General features: G+C 41.5%; 1 protein-coding gene across 3 annotated transcripts in view; it reads right to left on the bottom strand.

The window, feature by feature from the left end:
• Positions 1-11,213, bottom strand: part of LOC138783558 (epidermal growth factor receptor-like) — a 74,397-nt gene extending 63,184 nt beyond the window's left edge. For 2 of the 3 annotated variants that reach the window (XM_069958389.1, XM_069958391.1), the window contains exons 1-3: positions 10,865-11,092; positions 4,933-5,084; positions 1,349-1,535 (exon numbers count right to left, since the gene is read on the bottom strand). In XM_069958389.1, the coding sequence (XP_069814490.1) occupies positions 1,349-1,535; positions 4,933-5,084; positions 10,865-10,970 (445 nt within the window). In that variant the 5' untranslated portion in view covers positions 10,971-11,092. Of the gene's footprint in view, positions 1-1,348; positions 1,536-4,932; positions 5,085-10,864; positions 11,093-11,119 lie in introns of those variants that run through there. The other variant, XM_069958390.1, reaches the window with a different exon arrangement.
• Between the last annotated feature and the right edge of the window lie 8,772 nt (positions 11,214-19,985).

Here is a 19,985-nt window from a genome sequence, read left to right as displayed (position 1 = left end):
TGGGACACTATCATATCATTACTGCATGGGGGAAATAATGGGTAACCACTGTGTGGGGGCACTATTATGAGGTAACTATGGGGGTAGGGGGCATTATTAAAGGTTACTGTTAAGGGAACCAATACTAAATGAGCTACATAGACATTATTACCATCTGGGGCATTATGGATGGGCAGCTTGTATAGAGGTAGGTAGGTGGTGTAATAAAAGTGCAGAGCCTAAGATGTGTGTCTGACAGATTCGGTGGAGATGAGTGGTGACCAGAAGAAGTCATCATGACAGCCTGGGCCAAGTGGGGAATACAACCAAAGAGGAAGACGCCAATCAGAGAAGACGTCACATGTGAGTGGCTGGATGTACTGTGACTGTAAATGTACGGAGGTAACAATGTTCTGCATATAAGGTGATATATACAGTATGATGGTGTTAGTCCTTATGTGGTGGTAATATGTGGTCATGGTATGGCAGTATTGATTGCCCCCTGCATAGTGTTATTGGTAATATTAACCTTGGTATAATGGGTTTAATTTACTAACACTATAATGGTAACATGTAGTTATGCGGTGGTAATATCTGGTAATGGTGCAGTGTTATCATTTGGCCTTCTGATAAAGTTGGTCTCAGTATACTGGATATGGTCAGTATGGTGATACTATGTAAAGACTTTTAGTGAGCACTCCTCTATGTATCCCAGGCCTCACTGACACCTGTTGTTACCAATCCTCCGCTCAATAGGATGTGTCCCCACAGTCTAGCCTGTCAGTGATAGTTGGAGCAGTGAGTTTGTCATGAATTTACACATAGATTTCCAGGAGGAATAGCAGGGGGACAGCACAAGACAGAGGCAGGAAGAAGCACTGAATTATTTCAGTAGTATAACTCTAAGATCTTAGGACTTAATAGTTTACAGGGAAAAATACTTTTACCTATATAATTATCAATGACAGACGACAAGAGAGCAGAGCAATTCTCTACTATTGTTCTGTATTCTGCTTCTCATCACTGCTGTATACTCTTATATAGTCTGCAGGGTGATAATACTCCTCTGCATCTACATAGACCTGATGTACCTGAAATTAATTCTGCACGTTCACAGTGTTTGGTGGTGGTATACGTTTTGTGCTTTGTGTGTGTGGGGGGGGGGCCTCTACAGTTTTTTGCTATGGGGCCCCATGAATCCTAGCTACGCCCCTGTGTGAAATGCAAAGTAAATAGAGTGTATACACAAAGTGGTTTGGGAATTGGGAAGAAGAAGAAGGAGAAGAAGAAATTACAATATAGTACTTTATCAAGCACTATAAAATCTTGTCTGCTACAGTTACATAATGAAGATGCCTTCATTTCATACCTTTCAGGTGTCTCATTGGGAGCTCCTCCAGACCATGATCAACATTATTTTCATCAAAATTTGATGAAATGTAGAGTGCAGATTTCTTAAACAAACTCCTCCCTCTGATAATCCTAAGATTGACTAGAGGAATGGTTTTAACCAAGTTACCAGCAATGAGAACATATCCTTCCACTTCTTGTATTTCCTGGAAAGAAATAACCAGATCATGATGCCAGTGTTGTAGTGTTTCAGGAAACTTCTTAAACCCATGTGTTTAGAACTTATTTTGCACCCAGAATAAGACCAGCCTTCTGATATTTTTCCATAATTTCTAACCCCCCACCCCCATGCAAGAGCAAATGGCCATTACTATGACTCAGCTTAAAGGGGTACTCTGACATCAGGTAAAAAATAAACATGCAGCAGAAGCAGATATCATTGCTGACCTGTCTGTCCAGCTCTAAACCCACCCAAAATCTCTTTGTTTTGAGGGTATTAGTTCTGTATTTTGTGGTTATACTTGAGTATTTGCTCAGTACTGTAATTCCCAGAATGCATTACTTTACCAAAGCTGTTCATCACAGTCATCCCACCCTGCCTACTCCTCTCCCACAGCACTCCTGCCATCTCTACGCTCAAAGTTTTCGCAGAACATCTATTTTCATTTGCTGTATTCCCTTCCTGTATGTTCACTCTTCCAAAATGTACCAATAAAGATATACATTTTATGTGTATGTGACAGGGACATTGTGATATATGCTGGAGGGGATGCTCATAGATGGTGTCATCACTCAGGGTGCAGGGCTAGAGCTGAGAGACAAGATCCATCCATGCCTGTGACATCATGGAATCAGAGGGAGAAGTCAGGGAACAGGAGATAATTTGTAGTTAATCTGTTTCTCGTTTCCTGAAAGTATGCAGAAGCATACTGAAACCAGATTTATTTAATTTGTGATAACCCTATATGAGATATACAGCACTGATTCTGACTATATAACTAATCGCTACCAGCTCGCCTCCTAGCCCCCGAAAATGACCGTTTAAAATTTTCTGCCTCGCATGCTAAGGCCCCGTTCCCACTGAGCAAAAGTAGCGGAATTCCGCGACAGAATTGTCCGCCGCGGAATGCTGTTAGCCTCCCTCGTATAATGGGAGTCTATGGGAGGCACGCGCTCCTGCTCTGTACGCGCTGAAGAATGAACATGTTCATTCTTCAGCACGTACAGAGCAGTAGCGCACGCCTCCCATAGACTCCCATTATGAGCAGGAGGCTAACGGCATTCCGCGGCGGACAATTTCGTTGCGGAATTCCGCTACTTTTGCACAGTGGGAACGGGGCCTATTTACTTGTATCTAGCCATCTTGGGATCCTCTTTGGCAAAGTAGTCATGGCTGCCGGGAGATTTTTACCAAAGTTCCTGTAATCTTGCATGGGCGTCGACATCATTGCTACAAGTGCAGTACACTAGCATCTAATCTGTGTGCTGTTTCGGGTATAGCCTAGTGATCATGATGGTGTCCATTTAAGATTACAGGCTAGCCCCCCTCCAAGATGCAGGAAACTCTGCAATTGTAATCATGCCAAGAGAGGCGGGATTACAGCGGAAATCTCTTGGCCGAAGAGGACCGTCCATATGATTAGAATTAGTAATTGCCATGCGGCACAGGAAATTTTAAAAGTTAATTTTAGGGGCTAGGAGGATAACTGGTAGCAATTAATTATATAGCACTGTAAGTAATGCTGCATGGCAGTTTGGGCAGTTTCTGGTTCCCATTAATGGATGGCTGCCTGGAAACTACATGTACTGTAGTAAGGCCTAAAATGGTATTATCTATCAAAAAAGTCCTCATAAAGCTATAGCAATGAAAAATATACATATTATGGGTGTTGGAATGTGGGGATAAAAACTAATTATTCTGTAAATATTGTTTAAAGCGTACCTGTCATAATGGCCCGCGGAACAGCGGTGAGTATCTCTGTTCATCTGGATTTTCAGGTCTCTAATGAGACCATAATGCACGAACCTCATTGGATTCGATTTTCGTCAATGTTCCCCTTGGCTGGGTCTATATCTGTCAGTTTTTAACTTAGCACTAGAGACTCAGTAGAGACTAATGGCTACATTATGTCTTACAGCATACATATACAGCACCAGATTGTACATCCTTCTCAGATATCCCCACCACTCAACACTAGGCAGGAGCTGCACAGTAGACATTATACAGCAATAATAAGCAGTGGGGTGAAGAAATAGAACACAACAGGTAACAACAGCTGCATGTCTATGTGTGTCTCTTTGCTTTTCTCACTGCAGTAGCCCCTTCTTTCCCATATTCCCTCTTCATGGGTGACAGATGTTAGCCGACAGGAGAAAGCTGAGAACAAAGGGATTACAGGCATGGAGCTGGGTGAACAGCTCAGAGAGGTCAGTGGTGACTGTCAGAGGAGATAGAGAGTGATGTATTTGTAGACTAACTCTTTGTTGTCCTGTTTTGGTCTTTTATTAGCTCTCTCCATAGGAGAACAATGAAGACGGGGGAGAGCTTCAAACGGCTTTTTCATGATAAAAATGCATTTTTCGGCTTATAAACCTAATTACAAAGTTTCTTAAAATCACCTGTACTATTGATTTTTGCAACAAAAAAAAAAATCACGGCAGTGACACTTTAAGGTCTGGGAAGGAGAAGAGACAGATGATAGGAGAGAGAAATATTTTTTCTGTAATAAGTTGTATTTGGCCATTTAAAATTACCTTTTGTAATATCCGTTTGATACTCCCAGCGTAATGCTGGATGCCTCCATAGGACTCTCTTGGTTAAGAGTGTCCTTTTGGTCTCTGCTGGGACATTTTATGTTTGTATACTACAAAAATGATGTGTACTTAACTTAAAGGACAGCTCCGGTGAAAAGCTTTTCCCCAGTAATTGAAACACATTGCAAAGTTTGTAATATGCTTCAATCACCTATCTGCCCCTCTTCCCTATCTCCCCCCCCTCAACCCCCCACCAGGAAGTGAAGTAAACTCATTCTCACCTAATGACAGTTGACCCCAGGCTTTTCTGTGGCAGCCATTTTGTGACAATGACATCATCTGGAGGGAGGCGGGTCTAAGCCCTGTTAAGCCAGCCTACCTTTGTCAGATGACTCTGGTTGCTCAGCTCTGATTTGCTGAGCAAACTGTAAGCCATCTAACAGTTCTACAGAGTCAGATAGACATCACAGGAGACAAAGTGCATCATGGGAAAGCCCAAACCAGAAAGTGACGAAAAAATGAAGCCACCAACTGGAGCTTCAGTTCAGTTTTTTTTTAATTAGCTCCAGAGTTGTCCTTTAATATTACTATACTATACTATACTATACATTATTTACTATGAGACCCTAAGGGCGACACATGGCACTGTGTTACTCTTAAACCAAGGTACCACTGTATATGCTAATACCTGCCATGAGACAATGTATTGGATGCCTAGGGGTCACAGAGGGCACTATATGACACATCACATTAAGACATTATCATAACAGATGATAGATATCATAACATAACTAAATGCACAGGCCAAATAGAGAAATAAACTGTACAAAGTTTTCACTGATGCTGTACCTTTAGGAATGAGGTGTCATGATGCGGTTGTAAATGTGTGATTTCCAGGTTTCCCAGAACAATTTCACAGCCATTGTACATTTCCTTAACCTGAACGTAGTGCTCTTCTGTTGTTCCAAGCTTAACAATCTTGTAATTTGTTCCCAAACAGACTGTAATATGGTACAGTAAGAGAAGCACAAGTTAACAACAGTATTATCCTGTTTTTTATACTACATTAAACATGGCTTCTCCATGAACTCAGGATGTCAATCAAGTCCGCCTGGGAGGGAGGAGCATGAACAGGAGCCTCCGTGTCTACTCTACCAAGACTAGTATGTAGTAACTAGCATACTGTATGACTGGCATTTAAAGTTGATTTTGTCACTGCAGCATGGTACAGAAGATAGGAGCACAGTGGCGGAATGATGTTCTTACATCTGTCAGTTACTGCAGGGCCAGTGTGTGGGACCCCTGGGACCTGATAAGTTCCCTGTATGTGCATAAGGATAAGAAATTAGACTAGAATAATAAAATACTGATAGGAGCTTGTTTGAGTGTCCATGTATAATTGTCCTATTGGTCTGTTGACTTTTTCGTTATGTAATCACATTGTTTGCAGTTTCTCTTCTATCTTAGCACACTCTATTTGTTGCAGTCATCTGCATAAAAATGTAAAAAAATGTTTGAAGTATGAGCACCCTGTGTAGCTTATTGATTTCAATTGGGTCCTGCGTGTCCCAAGTACTGTACATGTTTGATTGCTCATTGATGTTTTCATTATGCTATTTTCACAATAAAAACTGATTGGAAAAAATTGTCCATGTATAATGGAAGTAGCAGAATATCTACTAAAAAAAATTATGCAAAATTACATTTTGATGCGATCACATCCACTGCAGCAGCACTGATTGCTAGCACACAGTTTGCTCCTAGTGAGGATGCTGAATAGGTGGAGACCCTGTCATGGACTGGATTACATTAGGACAGTATGACAGGCCAACATCATAAGTAATGTGCTTATCAGACAGATGATGGTCACCCTGATTAATTTACATATAAAAAAAAAACACCTAGAGAGTGACCATCCCCTTTAAATGAAGTAGCGGACCAGATCCTAGAAGGCAAAGTTCTGTAAAAAGATGTGATAATCAGGAAGAGTTTTGGAGGAGAAAATGTTTCCTTTGCGTGTGTAACACAGAGGAGAAATGATCTAGTGGACTGGGCAGCACAAGAAAATCTGCACTGTTTTTGAACACTTCAGGGTGTGAGCTGTCACAGTATCTTTCATTTAACCCCCTAAAGGTGACGCACACTAGTCTGATTTGCTGCAAATTTTTCACGCAAAAAATGCAAATCCACAGCAGATTCCAGTACTAGCAAAGTCAATGGGGGATTTATCATGGAAAAAAGTTGTATTTTGTGGTGTGAAATGGCCTGATGCGAATATATTTATTTGCAAAGGCCTGTTTTGCGAACAAATATTTGCATCAGGCCATTTTACGCCCGTTGTGCCAGGGGGCAGGAGGGGGCGCGGACTCTGGGTCTGCTGAACGTATCATTTACAGCAGAAAAATGATAAGGGGATATATGTAGAGGCAGTGCTCTCAACATAAATCTGCGAACCATCGGCGCTGCAGGGACATTTGTAAGCCCAGCGCAAAAAACGTCGGAATTAATAAATGTCCCCCAATGTGATTCGTGACTTTACATATACACACAGCATTTTCACAGCAAATCTCCACCGTCTGTATTTATTTTCATGCTTAATACATAAGGCTTTATTTTTATGTTATTTTAACCCCTTGCCGCAACATGACGTTCCAGACCAATGTATATTCAATCCAATTAAAGAAATCCTGACACTGCTCTCTCTCACTGGTAACAGCGGGATATAATTGTGAATTACAGGTGTCAATAGCGGTGCTCTTTCTCTTTTGGAGAAAGTAACATGCAGGATATGCTGAAGAATCATATGAGGCGCCACTCACCAAGGTCAGCTGTCGGCTGTTTATTGCAAAATCACCGGTAACAAAATGCAATGGATGCACACAGCAAACGAGCAGGGGCGTTCCACTAGGCTACAGCCTGTTTCACACTATACGCGCATCCTCTGGCCTGCTGGACATCAATGTCATACTTTCCCTGCCTCCCCCCGCTGTCCCTAGCGACGATGGGGTAGCAGAAGGAGGCTGTGTTACACAGCCTCCTCCTGCTGCTCCCCCCGGGCAGTTAACCCCATAAGCGCCGTGGTCTATGGGGAATCTGAAGGAAGATCTTCTCCCTCCAATCCCCCCCTTCACCCCCGGAAGCTTGGGGGGTTACCATAGCAACCCAGACGCTTCTCAATGCGTCTGGGCTGCTATGGATTATAAAGATCTGACCCCTGCACTGAGGCAGAGGTCTGATCTAATGAATGAGCTGTCAGTGTTCTGACAGGTCATTCACTCTATAATACATTACAGCACTCATGTGCTGTAATGTATTATAGATGTACATGAAAAATTTACAGTTAAACACACACACACAAATACAAACATAAATAAATAAACAAATAAGTTAAATTAATTATTTAATTATAACCCTTTAAGGACCGGGCTAACTTTTGTTTTAGCGTTTTCGTTTTTTCCTCCTTGTGCTTAAAAGGCCATAGCACTTGCATTTTTACACCTACAGACCCACATGAGCCCTTATTTTTTGCGTCACTAATAGGCTGAATTTTTCCATAAAATATGCTGCGAAACCAGAAAAAAATTATATACGCAGTGAAATTGAAAAAAAAAACGCAATTATTTTTCTTTGGGGGGGCTTCATTTTTACGCCGTGTGTCCTATGGAAAAACTTACTTGTTATATATGTTCCTAAAGTCGTTACGATTAAAACGATATATAATATGTATAACTTATATTGTATCTGATGGCCTGTAAAAAATTAAAACCATTGTTAACAAATATATGTTCCTTAAAATCGCTCCATTCCCAGGCTTATAGCGCTTTTATCCTTTGGCCTATGGGGCTGAGTGAGGTGTCATTTTTTGCGCCATGATGTTTACTTTCTATCGGTACCTTGATTGCGCATATGCGACTTTTTAAATTTTTCTGGATTTGATGCGACCGAAAATGCGCAATTTTGCACTTTGGGATTTTTTGGCGCTTACGCCATTTACCGTGCGAGATCAGTAATGTGATTAATTAATAGTTCGGGCGATTACGCACGCGGCGATACCAAACATGTTTGTTTATTTATTTATTTATTTTTATTTGTAAAATGGGAAAAGGGGGGTGATTCAGACTTTTATTAGGGGAGGGGATTTTTTATTAATAAAAACACTTTTTTTTACTTTCACTTACAGTAATATGAAGCCCCCTGGGGGACTTCTATATACACAGAACTGATCTCCCATTGAGATCAATCCTGTGTATATAATAGAGCAATGATCCATCAGATCATGGCTCTATTATAATGGTCTGCTGCAGACCATCTAGATTGCCGAGCCGGGAACAGCGCCGGAGCGACGCTGAGCCCCGGCCGGCTCAGTACAACGGATCTCCCCACCGCGATCGCATCGCGGGGGGGAGATCCCCCACTAGACACCAGGGAGGGGGCCACATTCACTGTTCAAATGCAGCTGTCAGCTTTGACAGCTGCATTTGAATGGTTAATTAGCCGGCCGCGGCGATCGGCCGCGCCAGCTAATACACGCAGTCCCTGGCTGTACATAGCAACCGGGGACCGCGCGCTGCAGAGAGGGCTCACCCGTCATGCGTCGTTAAGAGGTTAATTAATTAATTAAATAAAATAAATAAATATACACATTCCCCTACCACCCCCCTTTATAAATGATCCCTTATGAATAAAATACCCATATTTGGTATCACCGCGTGTGTAATGACCCAGTCTATTAATCTATTAAATAAATTTTCCCACCTGATTAACACTGAAAAAAAAAACTAACCAAAATGGCTTTTTTTTTTTTTAATACCGCCCCCTAAAAATATAGAAAAAAGCTATCAAAACCTCACATGTACCCAAAAGGTGTACCACTAAATATGTCAGTTTATGCCGCAAAAAAAAATCCCTCACATAACTCCATTGGCAGAAAAAAAATATTACTGCTCTTACAAAATGCAAGACATAAACAGTATTTATAGTATAAATGCCATAAACTTTAACAAAAGCTATATAAGATGGATATCACTGTAATCGTACCGACTTGACAAATAACGATAACATGTCATATGTAACGTATAGTAAACGGCGTACAAAAAAATATAAAAAGCAGCTGCCATTCTAAAAAAAAAATTATAAAAAAATGATCAGAGTGTCACATGTCCCCCTGAATGGTACAGATTGAAACGTTAACTTGTCTTACACAAATATTTTGGCACCGCAAGGCCTTTGTGACATGGTATAATAGCTAAAAAAAAACCTGAAATGAAAAAAGGTCCCAAAATTCCCCAGGCTTCTGTCATGTCTGCGGCCTGTGGTTGAGTCAGGTGACGCACTGCGGCCACATATGGGGGATTTCTAGAAACATTGGAATAAGCGGAATAAATAAATTTCTCCTCCAACTTGCTTAAATTTCTATGAAACACCTAAAGGGTTAATAAACTCAAATGAAATGTTACTTTGAATACTTTGACTGGTGCAGCTTTTACAGTGGAGGGATTTCTGGGCGTAACTAACATACAGGCCCCACAAATACACTTCAGAATTGAACTGTTCGTTAATAAAATCAGAATTTGAAATTTTCCAGAAAATTTGAAAAATTTTATTTAGCCATAAAATCTGCAGCAGAACCAGAAAAAATGCAGTGTGAAATTTAAAAAAAAAACAAACAGAAATTTGTTGTCAATTAAGGGAGTTTCATGTTTATGCTGTTCGCCCTATGGTGAAACTGACATGTTATCTATGTTTCTCACATTAGTATGATTACAACGATATAACTTTGATTTCATTTGACTGCTTTTAAAAAATTAAAACCTTTAAAAAAAACTAAATGTGTTTAAAATTGCTCTGTTACCATCCTTATAAAGCTTTAATTTTTTTGGTCAACAGGGCTATATGAGGCGTAATTTTTGTGCCATTTTTGTTCTTTCTATTGGTACCTTGCTTGCGTATATGCAACTCTTTGGCCACTTATTATTACATTGCAACGCTGAGTCGCAGGACTGAAGAACGGATTGCCCCTCCATGATCGCATTGTGGGGAAGGGGGGGGGATCTGACCGACTAGAGATCAGGGACATGCTTTTCAGAGCATTTAAATGCAGCTGTCCATGCCCCCCCCCCTCGGCTAATAGAGGCACTTCACGATTGCTGATAGCCCCCAGGGAGGAAACACCCACCCCTCTATGACGCGGCACCGGCTTCCTCATGCTGGCGCTGTTCTATCCATGGGCAAAGCTTAAAGCTATTGTACCTGATGGTACATTCGCTTTAACCCACTTCTAGTTTTAACTTGATTTGCTATATAATATAGTTTTATATATTATAATATCAATGGAAAAGAAATGTGAACATTGATGCAGTACTATAACTCCGGCTTCTCAACATTTAAAATATAGCACATATCTGCTAAGGCTAGGTTCACACTGCGTTTTCAGCATCCGTTTAACGCATCCATTTTTTGCGAAAAACGGATTGCAAAAAACGGATTCATTTGTGTGCATCCGTTTTTCCATTGACTTCCATTATAAAAAAAAAACGGATCCGTTTTTTTTGGCGGACCAAAACGGACCAAAAAACGTTGCTGACCCTATTTTTCTGGACGCTAAAAAAAACGGATCTGTTAAACGGATGCTGAAAACGCAGTGTGAACCTAGCCTAACTGCAGTAAAAATAAACTCATATGACATATCCACATGAGCTTTTAAAACATTTATCTATTTGTTAAATAATACAAAACAATGAATACGTAATAGTGACACAACATGAAAAACTTCAATTCTTACCCTTTTTGTCTACTTTAGCATTACAAGACTCAGTGATAAACAGCAGAAGAGTAAGCAAGAAGACAAAAAATGCTCGAAGTTCCAGATCCAGACCAAATGCCTTCATCCTGATCTGTTATAAGACTGTAAGACAAAACCGAGAAGCCCAAAGCGAAGAACAAAACATTCTAACATTCCCTTTTATAACTAATGTCACAGATGTGTCAACTACAAAATACTAAAAAAAATCTGTCCAGCATATATTCTGATGCTCACCCACTATGCAAACGTTACAGTCACTTCCCAGTACCTAGGCGGAGGTATGATGTGAAATGCCTTTGAAGTTGACAAACCAAACAAGTCCGACCTTCACCTGGTTTTTCAGAACAGTTGAATCATAGGGGTGACAAAACACAGCAATGACACCCATGTCACTTTGTTATGTTTTATATTTACATACTTTTTATAAGGGTATAAACCCACACACGGTATAAGCAGCGTATTTACTGCTGCGATACGCAGCAAACACGCAGCAAATACGCAGCAAAAACGCAGCAGATTATATCTAAATAACTGAACACAGCATCAAATCTGTACCAACAAATCTGCTGCGTATTTGTTGCATATCTGCTGTGTATACGGTGTGTGGGTTTGTACCCTACGAGCACATTGTGTCCCATATTACACGGGTCCTCCAGACATTCACATTTTTTCATATATTGCTGGGGTTGCAAAGAAAATAATAAACAGCCTATTTTCCCCTCCTTCGCTCTCCATGGGGTCTTGTCAGTGGTAGCCCGCTTAAGCAATCACTGGCCTCGCTGTTCCACTTCCACTTTGTGTAACCTTTGCACACAGTTATTTAAGTGTGGATTGAAGTGGTCCTGGTTTTCCTTTATTAATGCAAAGAAATTGGTGTGAAGAAGAAGTGAAAACAAGAGTACTGCATGGTTTTGGTGCAAAGTTATTTAAAATGTCACTGTTGTTTGGAAAAACTTTTGAAATGTCATAGAGACATGTCAAAAGTTTTGCTTGACACTCCAACCGCACTTCAAATGCAAAGTGGTTTATTCATAAACAGAGGTGCACTAACATACACTGAGTCAGGACGCGTTTCGGCGTTACCGCCTTTCTCAACTGCCTAATACACACTGGAACGCTATCTCTACTTATAGGAAGTTCAACTCCTGTTGATGACGCATCTCGCTTCTAGTGCGGCGCTCCCAGATGACGTCAACCGTTGTCTTGACAACACATAAACAAGTCCATAAGTGCAGTTCCATCTGAGATTGGATTATAGCCACAACTAACAATGTGAACAAGAGTAAACACATGACACAACATAAATCACAATAAACATATAACAATAAAAATGTTAAAGATGTTAAAATTAGCCTACCCCCCAAACACCTTAGTTTCTTATCATAACCTACAATAAATACATAGAAAAAGTTTTGTTAAAACCGTATATAAATATGGAAATACAAAACAGTACAAAAAAATTTTTTGATAGTACACAAAGTTATTTTTCTTTAGAAAGACCAACAAGTATCATGACTATATACATAGAATGTCCAGGAACATAGTTTTCACATCAATGCTGAGAGCTCGTATTCACGATTTAACCCACGAGGCTCTAGAGTGCGCAAAGTGTGAATCCAATATCCCTCTCTACGGCGCAACAACTTTTTTATATCACCTCCACGCTTCGGTGGGTATACTCTCTCGATGATCTGGAACTGCAATTGCGAGACATTGTGATTACAATCTCTAAAGTGTTGTGGAATGGGGAGTAGTATGTTACCGCATCTGATAGTAGATTTGTGTTTTGATATTCTATTTTTAATCGGCTGCATAGTCTCCCCAACATAGAGTTTACCACACGGACATCTAATTAAGTAAATAACATTCTTAGTGTCACACGTGTGGTAACCTCTAATTTCAAACGATCTGCCTGTCTGAGGATGAAAGAAAAATCTGCCTTTAATTACATTGCTGCACTGAGCACAGCGCAGACATGGGTAAGTACCCTGCTTTCCTGGAGTCAATGTCATCTGTACACTTCCACTCTTTTTTATACTACTCTCTGCTCTCACTAGGGTACTACGCAAATTCGGGGGTCTCTTATTGCAAATAAGGGGTGGTTTTTTGAACTCCTCTATCTGTGGATAAGCCTGTGTGAGTATATGCCAATGTCGTTTCACAATCTGGTTGACTTTATAGCTCAAAGGATGGAATTCTCTCACAAAAGGTATCCTGTTCCCTGATTCCTCTCTACTCCCTCCGTCATTTGAGGTCTGGACACGGCTAGCTTCCTCTAAGATCCTCTCGGGGTAACCCCTCTCCCTAAATGTCTGCTTCATCTCCTCTATTCTACTCTCACATGTCTCTGGATCGTTAACAATTCTTCTCACTCGTTGGAATTGGGATCTAGGAATTGATTCGAGCCCATCGCTGAGCCTCTCCTCTGCAGATAATAATCATCCTTATACATAAAGTAATTTTCATGCAATAGCAGTTTCAGAAGATCAAGAAAAAAGATTTTTTGCTCCCTACTGTATGTGCTTTGGTCAAGTAACCACTCAGTGGACCTATACCCCTTATCATGTTCTATAGAGGTATAGAGACTTGTGACGTCTATAGTGACAAGCAAATCCTCTTCACCGATGTCACTCAAGTCTCTTACCACTCTCAAAAAATCGGATGTGTCAACCAGATATGATCTGGTGGTTTTAACTAACGGTGTCAACACTCTGTCCAAAATCTTAGATAATGGCATCAGGACGGAGTCCACTGATGCCACTATGGGTCTCCCTGGTGGATCGGTTAAGGTCTTGTGGACTTTGGGTAGAATCTTTTTTCTTGATCTTCTGAAACTGGTATTGCATGAAAATTACTTTATGTATAAGGATGATTATTATCTGCAGAGGAGAGGCTCAGCGATGGGCTCGAATGTGGCCCCCCCATACGCAAATGGATATATGGCATTTTTTGAGGAAAACTTTGTTTATTGCCATCCATTATTTCAGACACACGCCAAAATATGGTGGAGATTTATTGATGATGTCTTTTGCGTATGGGGTGGGTCACATGAGAGCCTAGTAGAGTTTATGGAACACCTTAACTCAGTTTGGGGAGAGTTACAATTTACAGTAACAGTGGATAGAAATATGGTTAGTTTCCTTGATGTCCTGCTTAAAAAGAACAATGCAGGTGGCCTGGAGACGGATTTGTTTAGAAAAGAGACAGATAGGAACAGTGTCCTTCATTTTAGAAGTGCTCATCCTACATCTACCAAGAGATCAATTCCTAGATCCCAATTCCAACGAGTGAGAAGAATTGTTAACGATCCAGAGACATGTGAGAGTAGAATAGAGGAGATGAAGCAGACATTTAGGGAGAGGGGTTACCCCGAGAGGATCTTAGAGGAAGCTAGCCGTGTCCAGACCACAAATGACGGAGGGAGTAGAGAGGAATCAGGGAACAGGATACCTTTTGTGAGATAATTCCATCCTTTGAGCTATAAAGTCGACCAGATTGTGAAACGACATTGGCATATACAAACACAGGCTTATCCACAGATAGAGGAGTTCAAAAAACCACCCCTTATTTGCAATAAGAGACCCCCGAATTTGCGTAGTACCCTAGTGAGAGCAGAGAGTAGTATAAAAAAGAGTGGGAGTGTACAGATGACATTGACTCCAGGAAAGCAGGGTACTTACCCATGTCTGCGCTGTGCTCAGTGCAGCAATGTAATTAAAGGCAGATTTTTCTTTCATCCTCAGACAGGCAGATCGTTTGAAATTAGAGGTTACCACACGTGTGACACTAAGAATGTTATTTACTTAATTAGATGTCCGTGTGGTAAACTCTATGTTGGGGAGACTATGCAGCCGATTAAAAATAGAATATCAAAACACAAATCTACGATCAGATGCGGTAACATACTACTCCCCATTCCACAACACTTTAGAGATTGTAATCACAATGTCTCGCAATTGCAGTTCCAGATCATCGAGAGAGTATACCCACCGAAGCGTGGAGGTGATATAAAAAAGTTGTTGCGCCGTAGAGAGGCATATTGGATTCACACTTTGCGCACTCTAGAGCCTCGTGGGTTAAATCGTGAATACGAGCTCTCAGCATTGATGTGAAAACTATGTTCCTGGACATTCTATGTATATAGTCATGATACTTGTTGGTCTTTCTAAAGAAAAATAACTTTGTGTACTATCAAAAAAATTTTTTGTACTGTTTTGTATTTCCATATTTATATACGGTTTTAACAAAACTTTTTCTATGTATTTATTGTAGGTTATGATAAGAAACTAAGGTGTTTGTGGGGTAGGCTAATTTAACATTTTTATTGTTATATGTTTATTGTGATTTATGTTGTGTCATGTGTTTACTCTTGTTCACATTGTTAGTTGTGGCTATAATCCAATCTCAGATGGAACTGCACTTATGGACTTGTTTATGTGTTGTCAAGACAACGGTTGACGTCATCTGGGAGAGCCGCACTAGAAGCGAGATGCGTCATCAACAGGAGTTGAACTTCCTATAAGTAGAGATAGCGTTCCAGTGTGTATTAGGCAGTTGAGAAAGGCGGTAACGCCGAAACGCGTCCTGACTCAGTGTATGTTAGTGCACCTCTGTTTATGAATAAACCACTTTGCATTTGAAGTGCGGTTGGAGTGCCGGGAATTTGTTCGTGTGGAATTGTATTGGTATCCACGAGCACCGAGTCACAGAGTGCCGACAATTGGGTTGAAAAGTTTTGCTTGGTTCAGGTGTTTAGATCCATACAGGTCTGGAGAATGAGCGGGGAGAGGACCGTGCTGCCGTGTGATATCATTCGGACTCCATAGACTTACATCAATCAGTCAGAGCCCGCTTAGCGCCGTCTTCCTTCAGCTCGTTCTCCCAATCAGTACGGGTTGGAACAGAACTGCCCCCAGGACCCATCAAAACTCTATAACATGCCTAAAGATTTTCCAAACAACAGTGACACTTTACGTACAGATGAGCAGAAGAACAGAATGTTCATGATCATTAATTCCGGACATAGTTTTATAGCTACAGCTGTTGTTTGCACTCAACTGTATGTAGTGGGAACATAGCCTAGTGAAATTCAGGTGTGCTACTTTTTTTTATTAGTTGATCTGTGCTGTTTAGGCCTGATAACAAAAGTGACGAGCTGACGGTAGTAGTAGCGAGTAGTGTTCTGTGTAATTGCAGGCAACGATCATAATATCGTTCATGTGTCGTTGATCGTTGATTTTGATCTGAACCTAAAATCCTCGTTAATCGTTCGCTAATCGTTCGCTGTAATTCCCCTTTTGTTCACTCAAGTTCTGCATTTGTTCACTTATCGTTCAGTGTAATTGCACACTATTCATTGTTTTGCTGGGATCAGATGGAGTAAACGATCATAGTAACGATTGCAATAACGATTGTAGTAAAAATCGTAACTAACGACTATCGTTCTGTGTAATATGGTGAATAATTTCAGGTTAACGATAAACAATCTAGTTTGCGATCGTTTATTGTTAGTCGTTAATCATTAAAAATCGCTCCGTGTAATAGGACCCTAATGCATAGCGCTCTCCTTGACGTCTCCAACATTGTTGGCAGAAATTTACTTTCATCAGTGAACAGCACTGAGGCCCATTGGCCTCTTTTCCAGTGTAGAAGGACAGCACTATTCAGCAGCCCCAATTGCCTTTGGTGTTGGAGATGTTACAGTGTGGGTAGGTGTGTCTAGTCAATACAGAACTGCTCTACACTTTATGAGTGGCACAGTGACAAACTCATATTACTTGAATAACATCATTAATCCAGTCATTATGCCTCTAAACATCACAGGCCTAATTTCATCTTCATGGACGACAATGCTCTGGCTCATCTAGATCACATCATTAGGGAATAGCTGCTGGAGACTGGGTTACATCAAATGACCTGAATCCAATAGAAAATCTATGGGATCAGCTGAGCCACCGTGTAGAGGCTTGTAACTCTGTACCCTAGAACCTCAATGACCTGAGGTGTCATGCTGTCAAGCTGTAAATGATGCTTAAGGGCACATGACAAGTTATTGAGACACTGACATTTTATGTTGGGATATACCCGTCACTGTAGTTGGTTTTTGTTTTAATAAATTGTTTGACATGACGAAATCAGCATTGCATCCTTGAACTTAAAGAAGTCCGGCCATCTTTAAAACCTTGCAGCCGGCAGGGGCGGGGGAGAATTTGATCAAGAGTATGAACTTACCTCTCCCCGTGCCCACAGTAAGTGGTGGGACCAGCCTCAGGACCTCCGCCAGAAGGCATTTTTGTGACGTCATCATGTGTCGTGACGCCATCACAACTCATAAGGAAAATACCTGTCCTAGATAATGGACTGGCCACTCAGCCAATCAGTGACTGGAGCAGCGTCCCACCCCAGTAACTGACTGGCTGAGTGCCCAGTCCATCAGCCGGGTCATGGGGTGTCAGCACTGGATATCCCAGAGCCCGATGGGGTTCCCGAGGCCGGTCCTGTCAGTCACCACGGGCACGGAGAGAGATAAGTTCATACTCCTGATCAAATTACCCCCTGCCAGATTTTAAAGATGGCCGGACTTCTCCTTTAAATGCCCTACTTTCATAATATAATATCCCTGTAAGAAGAATGTTTTACGTCAATTTCACCTGGAAGACAAATCCCTAACTTTTTGTGAGTAGTGCATGTTTGTCTTGTTACTAACATATGTTGTGTTAATTTGTTTTTTACTTGACCGAAACGTCCAGTTTGTTTATTTTATTATAATCAAAGTAGTGTGCATCTACAATGGATTTTCTTTGTTTTAATCTTTTCTAAATAAACATTTATTGTGCCGAGCCGCTTGTGAAAACTGAACAATAAAGTCAAAAACTGAAACCTATTGGTGTGCTATTGATTTTAATATATTGAATTTGAGCCTTAGAAGCTGCCAATAGCACTCTTCAAAACAGAGTGCATGTGAATATTCTTCTGGATATACTAGTATCCAGTCTACGCATTTATTTAACTAATAGTGTGATGATACCTGGCAGGAAAATATTAACTTCACTGCAAACTACTGTGACCTTGTGATGAGTACAACATGTTGCTTCCAAGAATGTAATAGTTGTTGCCAATATGGAGACCACAGTGTACTGACATGAAAGAAATGAGGCGTTTTGTTGGTTTTAGGAATAGGACTGTCAGACTAACACAGACACAACCAGACAGTGGGCCCTATCTGAACCACCCACTGTCCCTGCCTAATTGCCTCAGCCGACCCTAGGCGGTCGCGGACAACCACGGAGACGTTCCCTGCGCTATATACGTGATACACAAAACAATACGGACAGACGAACACAATAAGGAATAGTAAACCAGGCCGGGTCAAACCACACGGGCAACGTAGTACAAAATCAGTAATCCAAAAGAGTAGTCACAAGTCAGGCAGGAGGTCAGAAAAACGAGTCGAGCAGTAGAAGGGATAGGACGGGGAGCGCAGGAATATACAAGGGAGAGCTGGGACCAGGAATACACCTAATAAGCCAGCGCTGGGACTCAGTCTGTGCTTAGCTTTTATGCTGACCAAGAGCCCGGTCTGGATCCTTATTGGACCGGCACTCTGATCTTCCAGGTACAGACAGGCAGAGAAACCTAACTGACTGGCTGAGTGCCCAGTCCATCAGTCGGGTCATGGGGTGTCAGCACTGGATATCCCAGAGCCCGATGGGGTTCCCGAGGCCGGTCCTGTCGGTCACCACGGGCACGGAGAGAGATAAGTTCATACTCCTGATCAAATTACCCCCTGCCAGATTTTAAAGATGGCCGGACTTCTCCTTTAAATGCCCTACTTTTTTTTTTTTTTCTTTTGTTTTTATTCCACAATATTAAACCAATATACAAAAAACATTTTCATTTCTTTCCCCCTTTTTTTCCCCATTCCTCCCCTTACCCCCCTCCCCTATTCCCTATCGTAAATCAACCTACAACTCCCTATTACCCCTTAAGAACACATTCCATATCAAAATTCAATCTAAACCATAAACAACCACACCATAATAATTTTATTCCTTTTTACAAATCTCTCTCCTACTCTGTGAGGTCAAACCTGCGGGGCACCCGTCACCACATCCATCCTCCTATTCCCTTACCCCCCACCTTCTCCATTAGCCACAACATTCCACCATTCACCCCCCCCCCCCCCCCCCCCCCCCGGGCATCAGCATGTCCGCACGCCCGCCGGAACCACGAGCCAGGGAAGCCCAACCAGACCAAATCGGCATCAAGCTCCCTTCGCCATTATCCACTATACCTCCATTCTAATATCCATTAATCATATCACTTAGTGCTTCAGATACCCTTCAATCCAATTCAAGGTCCTTTCCCTGCCAGTCCAGCCCTTATTCAGGGACCACACTGACCTAGGTCGGATCGATTCTCCTTCATTCCCGTTATCCACGGAGCCGAGACATAAGATCCATTGAACCCTAGTCCTAACCAATCCAAAGGGTCCTACTGCCCATTTATTATGGACTGCAGTCCCTCCAGATAGCCAGGGCAAACACTTTTCCATTCATACCCACTTTCTTACAAAAAACTAATACGTCACATGGCTTCTTGCCCGCACCTCATCCCTCTCACGGATGAGCCCACGGGTGCCAAACAAAAGATGAAAAAATAAATAAATAAATAAATAAATCACTAAATAAATGACCAATTGAATAGATACATAAACCATGGCAGAGAGGTTCACCCGACCCAGACCTGGTCAGCCCCCCCCCCCCCCCCTGGCCAGCGCGCCCGCGGACACGACCAATACCCCATTCACATCTTCATTCGCCCCCGTAAAAAATCAACTAACAGGGGCCCCGAAAGTACCCCACAGATTACAACTTACTAATTTATCCCAGGTTATATTCTCACTGTACCTTGTAAGTTTACTCCTCCAGAGAAAACCCTTTTTCACCTAATAGAAAATAAACCTCGGCTAACCCCCCCCCCCCCCCCCCCCCCAAATAATAACTCAATTAACCCCACGGGAAGAGACAGCAAAGAAGAGCTTAATAAAAAAATAAAACAAGCCTCACCTTTCCTTTATTATTTTTACCTTTTATAACTC

The sequence above is a fragment of the Dendropsophus ebraccatus genome, chromosome 2 (assembly GCF_027789765.1).
Source record: "Dendropsophus ebraccatus isolate aDenEbr1 chromosome 2, aDenEbr1.pat, whole genome shotgun sequence".
Taxonomy (NCBI): domain Eukaryota; kingdom Metazoa; phylum Chordata; class Amphibia; order Anura; family Hylidae; genus Dendropsophus; species Dendropsophus ebraccatus.
Note: the sequence above shows the minus strand (reverse complement) of the source record. Positions and strands in the feature narration are given on the sequence as shown.